Genomic DNA, 14,073 nt, shown 5'->3' on the forward strand with positions numbered 1-14,073 from the left:
TAAAAAGGAAGGTTTAGGCCTGGCAAAGGTATATTTGACCAGGACAAAAGGGCAGTTTTAAAACTGCACACACAGGCTGCAATGGGAGGCCTGAGAATTGTTTAAAAATCTACTTAAGTGTATGGCACATTGAGTGTTTCAGGACCACTAGTAGTATTTAATTTACGTGTAGTACCACTTTACTAGGGACTTAGTAAATTAAATATGCCAAATAGGTGTAAGCCAATTTCACAAGAGCACTTTTGCACTGGTGGCCAGTACTAAGGCCAGCCAAAACTAAGTTAGCAAAAACAGGAGAACTGAAGGCCAAAAGCAGAGGGGAAACTAAGCCAAGGTTGTATGGTCAAATAGGGTCCATTGTAATAAAGTGGAGCATAAAAGCCATGACATTGTCCTTTTCCATTATCTCAGGGATGCCGTAGAAGCATAGGGGGACTCTCCTATCTTCCAACTCTGTAAAGTTTGTCTTCATGTACCAGTGGTCTTCTTCCCAGTCCATTGTTGTGGGTAGTCTGTTCTATTCTTGTAAGGCTGTACTCAGTCACAGTTAATTGTGAGTTGAAAGCTGTGAGGTCTGCCTGTATAGAGGCAACTTTCATTGATGTTTTAGAGTTTTTTTTTTACTATAGAGGAGACAGAGTTTCTATGAGCTGTCATCTCTTTGAATATTGGGTCTTGTACTGTGACTTCCCTTCTGGCTCCTTCAGAATGTTCTGTCACTTCTCGGTGACTGCTTCTGTTAACACGTGTTGGAGGGTAGGTTCTGACATCGGGGTGTCTAGCATGTGGCTTGTCTGGTGGTGTCACCCACTGACTATGTGACAGTCAAGCGACTTTGTGTCTGCTAGACCTCATGGAGTTTAATTACAAAGTAATCTGTACGATAGTACTTATTTAGGGGAGATTAGGGTCTGTGGGATCCCAATGCAGCATAGCAAGATCTTGAACCCTTGATCGCTGCAATCTTAGTCTAACACTATGAACCAGGAGGAGTCTTCCTCGTTTTTTTCAGTCATATACAGGTGGTCAGCCACTGGCAAGCAGATGGGATATATTCAACTCTTTAACTTTCTTAATTTAGACCTAGCCAGTAGTCTAATGTTATGGGTTTAAAAACACACTCTGATGCCCTCGGAGAAAAGGACAGGAGCGATGCAGTGTGGAATTAAGGGCTAGTTTTGCTTCTTTCTTATCTTTTTTATTGACACTTTCCTTTCGAAAGGGTGTAAATCCAGCCCGTATACACCCAAGTCGGTTAGAAAATATGTAGTGAATTATACCTAGGTTGCCATTAGCCCAGTTCACGGACTTTGATTTCTAATCAAGGATCCAGCGTGCACGGCACATGGCATTTCGGCCAATCACAAAGACGGCTGCCTTCAGTTTTGTGCCTCCAGCCCCCTTTCTATTTGTATGCTGACTTCCAGGCCACACCCGCTCCTGTTTTCTGGTCAAACTTCAGATAATATACACCTTAGTACTGCTCTTGCCGAGTTGTAGGATCTGTGCGCACTCTCGTCGGATAAATTGCCCACTAGTCCGTCTTTCGTGATATGGGGGGGGGGGGGCGGGCGGTGGGATTGCCCCCACTGGTCTGTCCCTCGGGCGGGATCTTCTGCTCTCTATGTTGTCCCTCGCCTCGCACAGGCATTTCCTGAATCCCTTCTACCCCACAGCCGCTGCTTTTGCCATTGCGCGGAGCTGTATAGAGACATTGGCATCCTCCGTTCCATCTGCCCTCCTAGTAGACAGCTGCCAAGTTTTCAGATTGCTTATGCGTGACATTCGCATGGTTTCAATGTACTTATGAGTGATATTCAACTGACAAATGCGTGCCACTTCGAGTGACACTTTTTTTCAAGTAGAACCAAAAAACAAGCAATAAAGTAAATTAAAAGAGTTAAATATAAAACAATCACACCCCTTTGAACAATGAGAAGCTCTAAATAGATAATGAAACTGCTAGAAAACTCTTAAATTGGACGCTCAGTACCTACTGCCCCTATTTTAAAATAATGACTTGCATATTCACAATGCCTTCTGCTGCAGGCTTCGTTCGCGTAGCGCTATAAATACACAAGCCACCCTCCCCACTGCACCAGAATTAAATTATGTTTCTCTGTGATTACACTCACATTCACAGGCACACACCCCTGACGCGTGGTACTTGTTAAGGTTGTCTAATACTTGGCAGACTTGCTGTTCTTTCTAAAAAGGCATAATAAACAAAATAGGAAAAAGAAAATAAAGAAGCATGTGCAATCCATGATGGCTAATCTAGGTGTTTTACATAAATGGCAACGTTCGGGTTCAGGCTGCCAAAATATGTCACTAAAAATTAGATAAGTAGAGAGAAATTACACTGAAAGCATGTGACATTAATTGAGGCTTCAGGTTAACAACTTCCATCAGGCAGGTAAGCACGCTATTCTTCATCAGCTGTGAAAGCTAACCTCTGCACACTGTTTGTTTTGGTTCATCTACACCATTGAAATACAAAAGGGAAGTGTTGAAGGGGAGGGAGAAAATATCTCTGAGGCCTGGTCGGTGGTCCAGAGAGGCAAATATTGTCTCTCAACCATTAGCTGAAGCATTGTTTCAAGACCTGAGAGACACTTTTGCAAAGTAGCCAGACCCTCGGAGTATGGTGTAAGGAAAATGACTATGGTGTCCTGCAGCAGCACCACAATCACATCATAGGGGGGACCACGCTCTTGCCTTGGTGTATCCATGGCAACCTCACTTCTCCTTGACTCCTGGGCAGGTGCATCTCCTCCAATATGGCAGAGAAGCGTCACTCCCCGCCAAAGCAGCAGCAGCTGCAAAACATTTACAGTTTTATTGTAAAAGGGGCGGGGCCACGGGCTATGACGAGCACGAGTTTGGCCAGCTGTCTCAGGCCGGCCAAACACACATGTGCACTGTGCTCTCTCCGTCCAGGGACTGTGTTGCCCGGTTGGAGACAGGAGGCAGAGGCTCCCACTTTGCCTTGGACCGCCCTCGCTTGGCACTCCGGCCAATCCGAACACTGCTGTCTTGCTGCCAGCAGCATGACGGCAGCATTGGAATTGGCTACAGGGCAGGCTGGGAGCCTGTGCCTGCAGCTGCACTGGAGGCAGAAGAGTGGCATGGTGGTGGTGGCGGCAGCGGGGAATCAGGTAAGTATTTTTTTATTTTATTGATAACCCCCTGCCAAACGCTGCCCTGCCCTTTCAACGCGCCACAAGCCTCTCCTGCCCCGGGGGTGAAACTCTCACAGCCTGAACACAAAGTCATCACCATCGACTGATATCTCGCACTGGGTGTAACATTGCCATAATCAGAGTGCTTTGAGCAATAACACTAAGCATTGTAGAGCTTTAATTGTGTGACACTGCTTTCCAGTTCAGTAATGCAGGGAAATGCATTGAAATGTGTTATTATAAGCTGTGATGCGTGGCACTTGGCATAGTTAAAGAGAGTCCTAATAAAAAAAAATTGGGGTATCCTACAAAGCATGTTAACTATAGGTCTTGAAATCAATGGCAAAAGGAACTCCATTGCTCCCCCATAATCTTTATTCCTATCTCCTATGATTAGTCAATATAACACCTGGAAAATATTTCCATATAGTACTCCCCAAAGTCTTTATGTTAGAGCTAGGCAGAGATAATTTGCCCCTTGATTCATTCAGGCTGTATAATTTAAGGCCAACATTTTTCAGGGCGTGAACATTTTGCTTGTTTGGTTGAACTGGCAAGGCAAAGTCATTTTTCCCTTTGCACATGCACCTTGGAAACTGATGCCAACCATCCAACCACCAATACTGAGACCGCATGCCTTTGGTGATCACAGAGGCAAATGCTAGTGGCCTGCATCAGGTGATATTGAACACTACCAAGTGCTTGCAGCCTGTCACCTACACTGCCAGATAGTGCCACGTGTCCTCAGCATCCTAAACCCTGTCACTCCCCTTCAATCTTGGCAGGACAATAGATAGGCCTGCCTGTTCTGCAAGACATGGACCTGTTGAGCAACAGTGAGATCTGCTCTCTGCAGTATGAAAGTATGTTTGTAATATTTCTATAGCATAAACCTAGCCAAAAGGCTGCAGAGCGCTGCACAGGGTTGAAGAGAGGCAAAAAATAAATAAATAAATGACATTAGAGGTAACTGGTTTGTGGATTAGTACTACTTTGTGATGTAGGTTGCTTTAGAGAGGTGTGTATTTACCTCTTTTCTAAATGTGTGCAGACTTTGGGCGGTCATGGTGGATATAGGGATGACATTCCAGATCCTGGGTGCATAGATAAAAAGGCCTGCTGCCTTTATTTTTCTTTTTTACACTTCTTAGTCTGCACTCTGACGGATGTCCTGGCTATGGGTGTGCTGAGAACCTTGTCCACCAGATAAGGGGTTTGTGTGTGTGTGTGTGTAGAATGGGGCAGCTGGTTGTGATGTCTTTATAGTTGACGTAGCTAGTGTGGAAAATGGTGTGGGCTGGCAAAAGGAGTTAACTGAGTTTCATTAGAATGGGGGGTAGTGTGATCATATTTATTCTTAGACATGTGGTGGCTTGGAGAATGGTCTAAAAGGGTGTCAGTGTGGCGTTTAGGAGATCATGGAGCACTTAATTAGCCCCATTCAGATGGGATTGTACAAGCAATTGAGCAGCACTTCTGAATTAGCTTTCTGGAAGAAACTGTTTCCCTTTACTCAGAAAAAAGTTTTGGTAATAGGTCGTCTTAGATTTTTGGGAAATGTGTTCCTTAAGGGCGAGGTTGATTTTCAGGGTGATTTCAAGTGACTTGGCATTCAGTGAAAGTTGGCGTTCAGAGACATTAAGGCTCATATCATTGCACCAGGTTGGTACTTTTTCTTGTTTGTTGTTCTTGGCAAATCGCAGGGATACCTTCTTTGCTATGTGCATCTTTAAGGCTTGTACTTCTCCAACTGTGAATCCGCTCCTGTCCCTCCTAGTTTCCTCAAGCCCACCACTGTGCATAGAGTTATCTCCGCAGGACCACTGTACTTCCGTTCGTAACCTCCTCTGCCCTTATCCTTTCTCTGGCTGCTCTTTGGTGCAGACTAAGACAGGCTGAAGCAGCTTCTTCCCAACCCAATCTTTCTGTTCCTTCCTTGTTCCTCTCCACTACACCTTCCTGTGACTTCCTTTCTTCCCATGCCATTGTTCTGTATTGAGGCTTCATCCTGGGGACATAAGCATATGATAGCATAAGGAGATGTATCGAAAAATGAGGATACATCACTACAATAACGAAAACAAATGTAGTAGATCACGACTGAGAAGCACTAGCAGAAATGCATGAGTCGCAGCTCTGAAAAATCATAGGGCACTGACCAGCAGGAGATGCTAGGAGTAGCATTGGGGCATCTTCACAAAATGTATTTTTAAATGAAGCCAAACTATTCGTTTTACATACAACTTTACATACAACTTTCCAAATGGTTTTCCTTCCACTTCTTGATAGGCACCCATGTCATATATTACTTCCAGGTCATGGCATGAAATGTTGTATTTGCCTGTAAGAAACCTATGTACTGTCTTTCATTGTTGCTTTAGTATGTGGGTAGGTGGAGTTCCCTCAGATCATCCAGACCTGGCAGTCACCTGTCCTACAGCTAACCTGGGGTTTTCCCTGTGAGACAAGATTAAATGGCACGGCACTGAGCATGCATGAAGTCATTTATATTTCACTTTGCTTCAACATCATTCATGAACCTGTCACAAGGCAGCCTTTATAATGCATCATAAAAGAATAGAATCCATATTCAGAACTCTGCCCACTACCTAGTTCACTAACAGAAGGAGCACTTGAACTTTGTCACTCTTTTATCTGAAAGGTACTGCTTTTGTTTTTTGTCGTATTTAGGAGTGGTGAAACTGATTTTAATTATAAAAGGGGAACTTCCAGGGGAAAAACATCCTCCACCTTTCCAGAGTATAAGACCATTTTCATTTTGCTTTTGCAGATTCGCATTCTTTCTGGACAAGCCATTCCAGGACATGGCTGATTGGCTGATGTACGTGCATCGCAAATTCGCAAGAACATTTCTTCACCCCTAGACCTCAAGAAATGTCATTATGGTCTCGACGAGGTATCTGATATTTGATCCAGAAGGGCTAGTTTCACAGCAAATCATAGGGTATCCAGCAAAATAAATGTACACACTACATAGTTAGCAGGTGTCCTGGAAATTTGGCAAGGATAAAACATTCCTCATTCTATATTGGACGCCGCTTGTCTATTAGGTGGACCTGAGCTTTTTTTTATTAGGGCTGTTTACCTTTGAAAAGTTATAGAGTGCGATTAGGCTTTTTCATTAAAGTATTACTCCTGCAAGACACTTTGATTGGTAGGGATGGATTTTAAAACTCTGTCCCAAAACGTTCTGTTAGAATATTCAATCATTTTTGTTTTCTTCTCTGAATTGCGATTTGTGAGGTAATCATTTTTTATTTACTCTCTGCAAGGTACAGGTAAGGTTAAAGAGGAAGTGATGATTGCTCGCCTTGCAAGAGCCCGGGCACATTACTAAATTGTCTGTGGGCAAATCTAAAAAATAGTTCTGGAATGCCGCTGTGCTCAAAAGAGAACAGGTTGGACTTACTAATGAATGAGTAAACAGCAAGGTGACTGGCACTGCAGGGTATTTAATCTGGACACAGAGGTGGTACCCGCCAAGAGATGGCCTGCCTTACTGCATCACTCAGTTTGATTGTTAGCTCAGAGTAACCATGTCACTGTACAAACAGTTGATGACTGTGTAGTACTGAGGAGGCTTTTCAGTTTTGGGCAGTGAGGACACATGCTGTGGGACTGTTTACAGGGCAGTGGGCAGAGGAAACACAGGTAGTAGAAGTAATTGTTCTGCGTCAAGGAGTGCTGGAACTACGCCTGGCAATATGTACTCTCACCAACAAAACAGTGCTGTGGTCATAGACAATGGCTCAGGTTTGATCAAAGCTGGTCTTTCGGGGGAGAAGTTGCCACGCTTTGTTTACAGCAATATCATCGGTAGAGCTAGAGCTAGATCCGTGATGATTGGAGCCGGGCAAAAGGAGTACTACATTGGAGATGAGGCCCAAGCCAAAAGAGGAATCCTCTCCATCAAGCACCCAGTGGAGCATGGGGTGGTGACCAGCTGGCCTGACATGGAGCTCATCTGGAGGAATGTCTATGACTGTGACATGAGAATCAGGCCATCTGAGAGACCTGTCTTGGTCACCGAGGTACCTCTGAACCCTCTCTGCAACCGGGAGGCCATGACACAGATGCTTTTTGAGTGTTTCAAAGTGCCTGCTATGTATGTTGCCATCCAGTCAGTGCTGGCGCTGTATGCCTCTGGCCGCACCACAGGCTGTGTGGTGGACTGTGGAGCGGGAGTCACGCACACTGTGCCCATTTTCGAAGGCTACTGCATGCCCCATGCCGTCCTTAGGCTGGATGTGGCAGGACATGACCTCACTGACTACCTGATGCGCATTCTGTCCGAAATTGGGCTGTCATTGGTCAGCACATCAGAGCGCGAGATCGTCCAGGACATAAAGGAGAAGCTCTGCTATGTGGCTATAGACCTAGATGCAGAGATCTGTAAGAAGCCCTGTGAAGTCGAGCAGGACTACCGGCTACCCGATGGCAAGGTGATTAAGGTGTACAACCAGAGGTATCGCTGCCCAGAGGCTCTTTTCAGTCCTGCCAACATTGGCCTAGGTGTACCAGGTATCCACGAGTTGTGCAACAACACCATCAAGAGGTGTGACATAGACCTTAGGCACAGTTTGTACTGCAATATCATCCTCTCGGGGGGCAGCAGCCTCTTCCCGGGCATGCATGAACGACTGACCAAGGAGGTCTGCAGAATGGTGCCATGTGACACCACCATCAAGGTGTTTGCTCCAGCCGACCGGAAGCTGTCCGTGTGGACAGGAGCATCTATCCTCTCCTCCCTCTCAGCTTTCCAGCAAATGTGGGTGACCATCTATGACTACAGAGAAGTGGGACCCAATATAGTCCATAGAAAGTGTTTCTAGAGTTCCTGTTGGTAACAAATTTAAAAATGAGTTGTGGAAAATAAAACATTATAGTTTTACTTAAAATCGTAAAGTCCTATTTATTGACCCCCCTAAAAGGCAGTGCAGGCTTATAGCTAAAGATTGGTCTTCACTGAAAAATGACTAGAGTGTACACATATACATTTGATAAGTGCAAATGTCGCAGTATTTTTTCTATCTGCAGATATTGTCATGTAGGTGATTGTAGTGAGGTTATTTTCAACTACAAAACAGGTTATATCCATGAGGTGACAGATGGCAGAGATAATGGAATGGTCACCGGTGAGAAATAATAACTACAAGGATGATCCACAAACATTCAACATTTCCTTTGTTTCAATAATTAAAATATTGCCAAGTTGCCATTCGTTACCTGCAGCGCTAGGCTCAGAACAGTGAAATGGGCCATGTTAAAAAGTCTTTCAACAACTGCTAAGTGACTCCACATAACTTGTGACACCCTTACTAAGTCCTGGCTTGTGGTTCAGTCCTAGTCCCCACTTGTTTAGCCACTGCTTGGCGAACTCACACTTTGAAATGACCACAAGTAGACATTTTAGAGCTCTACAAACATCAAACATATATAGCTGTATGTTCATTTAGTAGCACCATAAGTACATCCTCTGGGGTTACCGAAGATAGTGAGTCCTTTGTAAAAATACTGGCAATCGCAGTCCGGCTTTACAATTAAATTGGGCCCCAAAAGACTCCTGTCATCCAGAGGATCACCAGCTAGTGCTGGGGAACAGAGTTTTATGTTCAGGATGAAAGCATGACTCCAAGCTGTGTTCTCTCCAAAACTATGCGCGCTAGAAGAAAGATCATACATTTCAGTCAAGACTACTACCCTCACCTAATGGGGTATTATATAGTGACAAAAAACCCTTCATGTCCCCTTCTGTCAGAAAATTGTCAGGTACAAGACGCCCCAGAGAAAGGGATGTTATGGAACAGTTTGGGTACAGTAGATCCTCATCAAACTCTCAGCTGTAGAAAGCTCCGAGCAGATCTCTGATCCTCAGTCACACAATATGGTCCACGGTCTTGGCCAAGTGGGCTACAGGGTTGATTTAGCGCTTGGGTGACTCATCTCCTTCAGAGGACCTCCAGTTGATTGCTGCTGTGTTCCCCACATACTGTGCAGCACAGATTCTTCTAGGCAGGTTTAGCAGCAAGGCTTCTTCCAGAGTCCTAACCCTAATCCTGGCCTTTAGCAAACAGCGACAAGCAGAGACCTTTTCATGGCAAACCTCTCCCTGAGCGGCTGCACATTGATTGCTACAAAAGTACAACTACTGCTTTAGGGGCTCTCTGGTGGGAAGACAGGGGCAGCCAAAGCCCAACCTCTCTTCAAAACGTAAGTAAATTCTTAGATCTATTGATTGGTGCATCATCTGGGATTTCTTCTCAGGGTTTATGTAAGGGCAGCAATGAGGTTGGTACTGTCTGCCTCTAGGCACTCATGGCAGTGCCGTAAGGAAACCTTAACCCCCCGCAAGAAATGGTAAGGGGGCCCCTTGCAACAGCCATGCCTTCGAGCTGACAAGCCGGGGGCGGGGCTTATGCATTGATTACTGGGGGCCCCCTCACACTGTGGGGTGTCTGTTATGACCCTGACTCAGGCCACGGACTCTTTGTTGCTAGGGGTAGCAAAATTCTAGCTCTCTCATGGCTCCTGTTTTTGCTGTCAGCTAACTTCAATAAAGGGGCGAAGCTTTTCACAGAAGTGTTGCATGCTTTTTTTAATAGTAAGCCGTGGTCTTATGGACCAATGCCTACTCCTTATAATATGCTTTTAAAAATATTCACAATGGGATAAGGGTCCATTGGGGACCCCACATTCACCGTGGGAAAGGGGTCACTTGGGGACCCATTCCCATTTGTGAATGAGTTACCACCTCCTTTGAGTTGGGGGTAAAATACAGTGGCGGTTTCTCCTTTAGGGAGGAGGAGCATCGCCCCTCTGCCTAAAATGTCCCCCAGGGATGAAAAATAAAATGGTAATAAAGTTTATTACTATTTTATTTTCCATTCTCCCGTCCTGAACCGAGTTTTAGTATGAGGTGGATCCACTGCTGCTTAATGGCAGCAGTGAGCTGTGCACTTAAGTTTAAAATGCGCATGACTTTTTGGCCGGCTGTCTTGCGCCAGCCAGCCAGACATACGTACTTTAAACTTCTCTAACCCAGCTATCTTAAGACAGCTGGGATAGAGAAAACACATGGCTCAAGTGCTTTTGTGAGCGCTGAAAGCGGCTGCTCCCACCAATCATGATGCTTCTTTCATGCTGGTTGCCAGCATGAAAGCAGCGCCAAGATTGCTTCAGGGAATTTGCTGGAGCCAGAGAGGAGACCGGAGCGAGGAGGACGTCAGACGTTGTGTTGCAGGCAAGGTTAGTGTTTTTTTTCTTTTTATTTGCACCACCATAAAATATTAATGTTTTGCGGCTGAATTTCATCCGCAAACATTAATATCTATCATAAGGAATCAGTATCTGGAACACACCCCTTACAAACAGCAATTCCAATGGTTTCCTGAACTACCATTAAATGGGTTCAGTACATTTAAAAAGGTTTCTAGCATTTACAAACTCTCAGAGTGTATGCGAATGCTAAACCGTATGTACATGACTTGACTTCCTTGGAAAGTAGTTGCCAGTCTATCAATACGTTTTGGTATTGTACACAAGGTGGCAGTGTTCTCACATGAAGTAAAAAAAGAAAAAATGGGTTTGCTAAAGTTTTTTTCAATAGCCAAGTAGCATGTTTTTTAAGTTTGAAGACTTGGTGCTCACGTGGATCATTGGCAGATTGTCTCACATGTTTAATTGTTGTTTACTGCTTTTAGCTGATCTATGGCTTATTTAATGTGGAAGTTGATTTGATCATGAAATTGTCTTATCTTATGGTAATATTTAATCAAGCTATCTGTCACATTACGTTAACCCCAGCTGTTGGTGTGGGATGGTTTTAAGCCTCCTTTTGAAATGTTTGAGGGTATCATTTCTAGAGTGACTAGAGTGCTGTTTTAATTCCTTTTCATCCTGCCTGTGTCTCCTCTCTTTGCAATGAGATACCCCTTCCAGGGCGATTCATGTGCACTGTAAATTAAATTATTACTTTTTTTATTAACCCCGCATTGCCATGCCAGCGTACCCCTCCTCTGTACTCTTATTTCCATGTAGTCGAGACTGGGCATCTAAGGAACTGACAGATTGCTGTGGGCATCTTCTGTGTTTCATTATTGTTTGGAAGTGCCCAGGGCTAGAACCCCAGACTCTCTTTACCCTCTACAACATTTGAGTGAGGATTGATTTGAATATAGGGCTTGTTTGGAAATCTTGAACAGCCATCTTGGATGGTTTGTTTTTCCTACAAATCTATATTTTTGTTTGCTTGAGGTTGTGTGTTGGCTTGCTGCTTACTTTTTTTCAGCCTTCTCTGCCCTGCCTCCGAGTGGTTTTAAGGCTGCTGGTGGGGCCCAAAGGCACTCACTTTCGAGGACTGGCACTTATTTCTCCTCATCAGACTTTGACTCACTGCAAGAGAGAGAAAAACACAAAAGAGGAAAAGAAGCAGGAAGCGCAAGACAGATAAAAGTGGCAAAGAAAGAAATCCGGGATGGAAACACCCTGAAAGATGGATATAAAGGTGCTGGGAGTGTCTGATGATGGTTGGAAGAAGCATGAGGAGGAATCAAGACGAAGTTCCTTGATTTTTGTCACCCCAACGTTCAATAGTGCCAGCTAAGGGCTTCTGAGCAAAACTTTGGGCCCTTTTTCTTTTACCAAATTAAGCATTGGCCTGCTCCCTTTCTTTTCCTGCCTTTCTTCTTAACACTTGGGCAAGAAATAAAGCCATGTAACCCAACATTGCCATACCACGGTATGCCCTCAACTCCCACTACTCTGCTCCCAGGGCATCCAAGCTAGGGATCCAGGTAACTGACAGATGGTTCTAGGCATCTTCTCTGTTTCAGATTTTTATTTGGAAGTACCCGGGCTAGAACCCCCATCTCTTTCTTTAGTCGCTGTACATTTCTATCAGAGGGTGGCTTATTGTGTGTGGCCTACATGGTCTGTCTGTAACAGAACAGTCACTGCCGTGTGCTAGTCATTCGCGCTTTTGGGTGTGATCATCTGTTGTTACCCTGTAGATGCAACAACTCCTCTTCTGGGTGATCTCAACAGACCTTCTACTGTGGTTAACCTCATTCCCATTACTCAGCGACTCAGACCAACAACTGCGGTTATATGTGTTTACCCTTCATTTAAGAATGAATGGAATTTGTTAACTGCTTTGTTTTAAAGGAATGGGGATCCAGGCACTGACAGAAATCAGGCGTTTACAAAATATCGAATTGTGGGTTCAACCGATGGACAATATACTGTGTTCTGAAAGGACCCATAGACCTACTTCAGTGGCGAGTCTTGGGTTGTAGCATTTACACTTCTAGGTGGACTACCTTGTCCTCAGAATGTAGTTGTCTGTGTTTAACATCATGTCATGCAATTTGCTTCCCAGAAATCTAGTTCTGCTCTATAAACCCATACTACCTTGTTATCCTCACCTCCCACACCTGCAGCATCTATCACCCCAAGAAAGTGAATTAGGTAAGCAGAGTAATTGCCGAAATCTATTGATCTTGTTGGCTATGGCCAGGAATACACAACCAACCTTCAGCTCCTTTGAATTGCTTTCCTGCCACTTCCCTCTGGTCCAATCATACGTCCTTGCAACTATAGCTAATTTGCCCATGAAAGCCTCCACTTCCTCCACCACCGGCAACTTGTGACTTCACTCTCGGGAGATTATAGTACCATGACATTGAAAACGTATTTTTCTTCTGTGTTGCAGATCATGACATTTACATTCTTGGTGCTCACCAATGGAAGCACCTTGGATTTAATCTGCTCTAACATGAGTACTCTCACACGCCACCCTCCTTAGGCAACATAAATTGCCTAAGCGCCACAAAATATTATGCAAGAACTTTAACACTAATGCACTTGAGGAAAGGCTCTCACCACTAATCACTACATACAGCTACAGCTTGAACATACATACAAAGATATTTTCCTTCGGACTTAGTCATTGAGATAGAAGTTGAAAATCTCGGGCAGGACGAAGCAGAAGGATGTAGTTGAAGACAGTTCTATGAGGTCGGATACCTCTTTGGCGAAGGACCGCTGAAATGGATTTGCTGCTGTGGAGAGAAGCGTCAAGTCAATCCGACCTGTGATGCACCTCGGGCGGATAGGCAAGCAGGTGGGTCCTGGTCTCCCTTGGTTCTCAGAGCACTTTCTGGCCAAAATTTGTACAAGTGCTCAGTTTTGGAGAATGGCCATCTGGGCACCTTTGGCATCACAACCAAGGGTCCATTGGTGGATGGAGACTTGTTGGGGATCCAAGACTCATTGAGGCTGGGTCAAGGTGCAGGTTCTAGATGGTGGGAGACTGTCATGTCCCTGTGGCTCTGAACAGGAGACCAGCAAACTAGCCCTTGGAACACTTATGGTAGTCTTGGGTGCAAGGGTAGATGCAGGGCTCAACAGCAGGGTTGGTCTCAAAGGGTTCAAGGCAGGTTCCAGGCAGCAAAGCAGTCCTTTGAGGTGCAGCAGAAGTCTAGCAGAGTGCACAGCAGGTCACAGCAGGCAGTCTTCTGAGAGTCCTCCCACAGGTCCAGTAGTGAATTGAAGATTAGGTATGAGAGCCCTATTTGTATACCATGGTGCCCTGCTCCTAGAAGGTGGGAGAAGTTTCTGGAAAGGTCCTTTGAAGTTCTGGGAGTTTCCTGCCTCCCTTGACCTGGCTCCAAGCTGTCTGCACTGACAGTAAAGGGTCATTAAACCTATTATGAGGAGACAGGACACAGCCTATTCAGGTGTAAGTGGGATTGTGCTCAGCTTTGCACCCCCACCCCCTCCCATTCTGCCAGTTGAATGGCTATGCAGGCTCTTCTAATCCCACTATTTTGAGACTGGCAGGAAATCACAAAGTCCTAACTGTCAGTTACAC

The 14,073-nt window shown here is 44.9% G+C and overlaps 2 protein-coding genes across 5 annotated transcripts in view; one reads left to right on the plus strand and one right to left on the minus strand.

Annotated features, from left to right (window-relative positions):
* The window catches only part of MYNN (myoneurin), a 237,253-nt gene that overhangs the window by 171,458 nt on the left and 51,722 nt on the right, over window positions 1-14,073 (minus strand). The window lies entirely within an intron of this gene.
* LOC138266571 (actin-5-like) lies at window positions 2,269-8,035 on the plus strand. Of its 2 annotated transcripts, none has more exons than XM_069215415.1 (2): window positions 2,269-2,297; window positions 6,931-8,035. In XM_069215415.1, exons 1-2 carry the CDS (start codon window positions 2,269-2,271, stop codon window positions 8,033-8,035), a joined length of 1,134 nt encoding a protein of 377 aa, XP_069071516.1. The 2 variants fall into 2 exon arrangements, with proteins under 2 accessions (XP_069071516.1, XP_069071517.1); XM_069215416.1 differs by lacking the exon at window positions 2,269-2,297 and adding an exon at window positions 5,981-6,024.

This window comes from Pleurodeles waltl, chromosome 11, assembly GCF_031143425.1.
Source record: "Pleurodeles waltl isolate 20211129_DDA chromosome 11, aPleWal1.hap1.20221129, whole genome shotgun sequence".
NCBI classification, from domain to species: Eukaryota; Metazoa; Chordata; class Amphibia; order Caudata; family Salamandridae; genus Pleurodeles; species Pleurodeles waltl.

Bases quoted from the DNA above. Each gene is read 5' to 3' on its own strand.
- LOC138266571 (XM_069215415.1), top strand. From the start codon at position 2,269: ATGGCTAATCTAGGTGTTTTACATAAATG. The intron at 2,298-6,930 runs GCAACGTTCGGG...CCAACAAAACAG, and splicing joins CTAGGTGTTTTACATAAATG to TGCTGTGGTCATAGACAATG.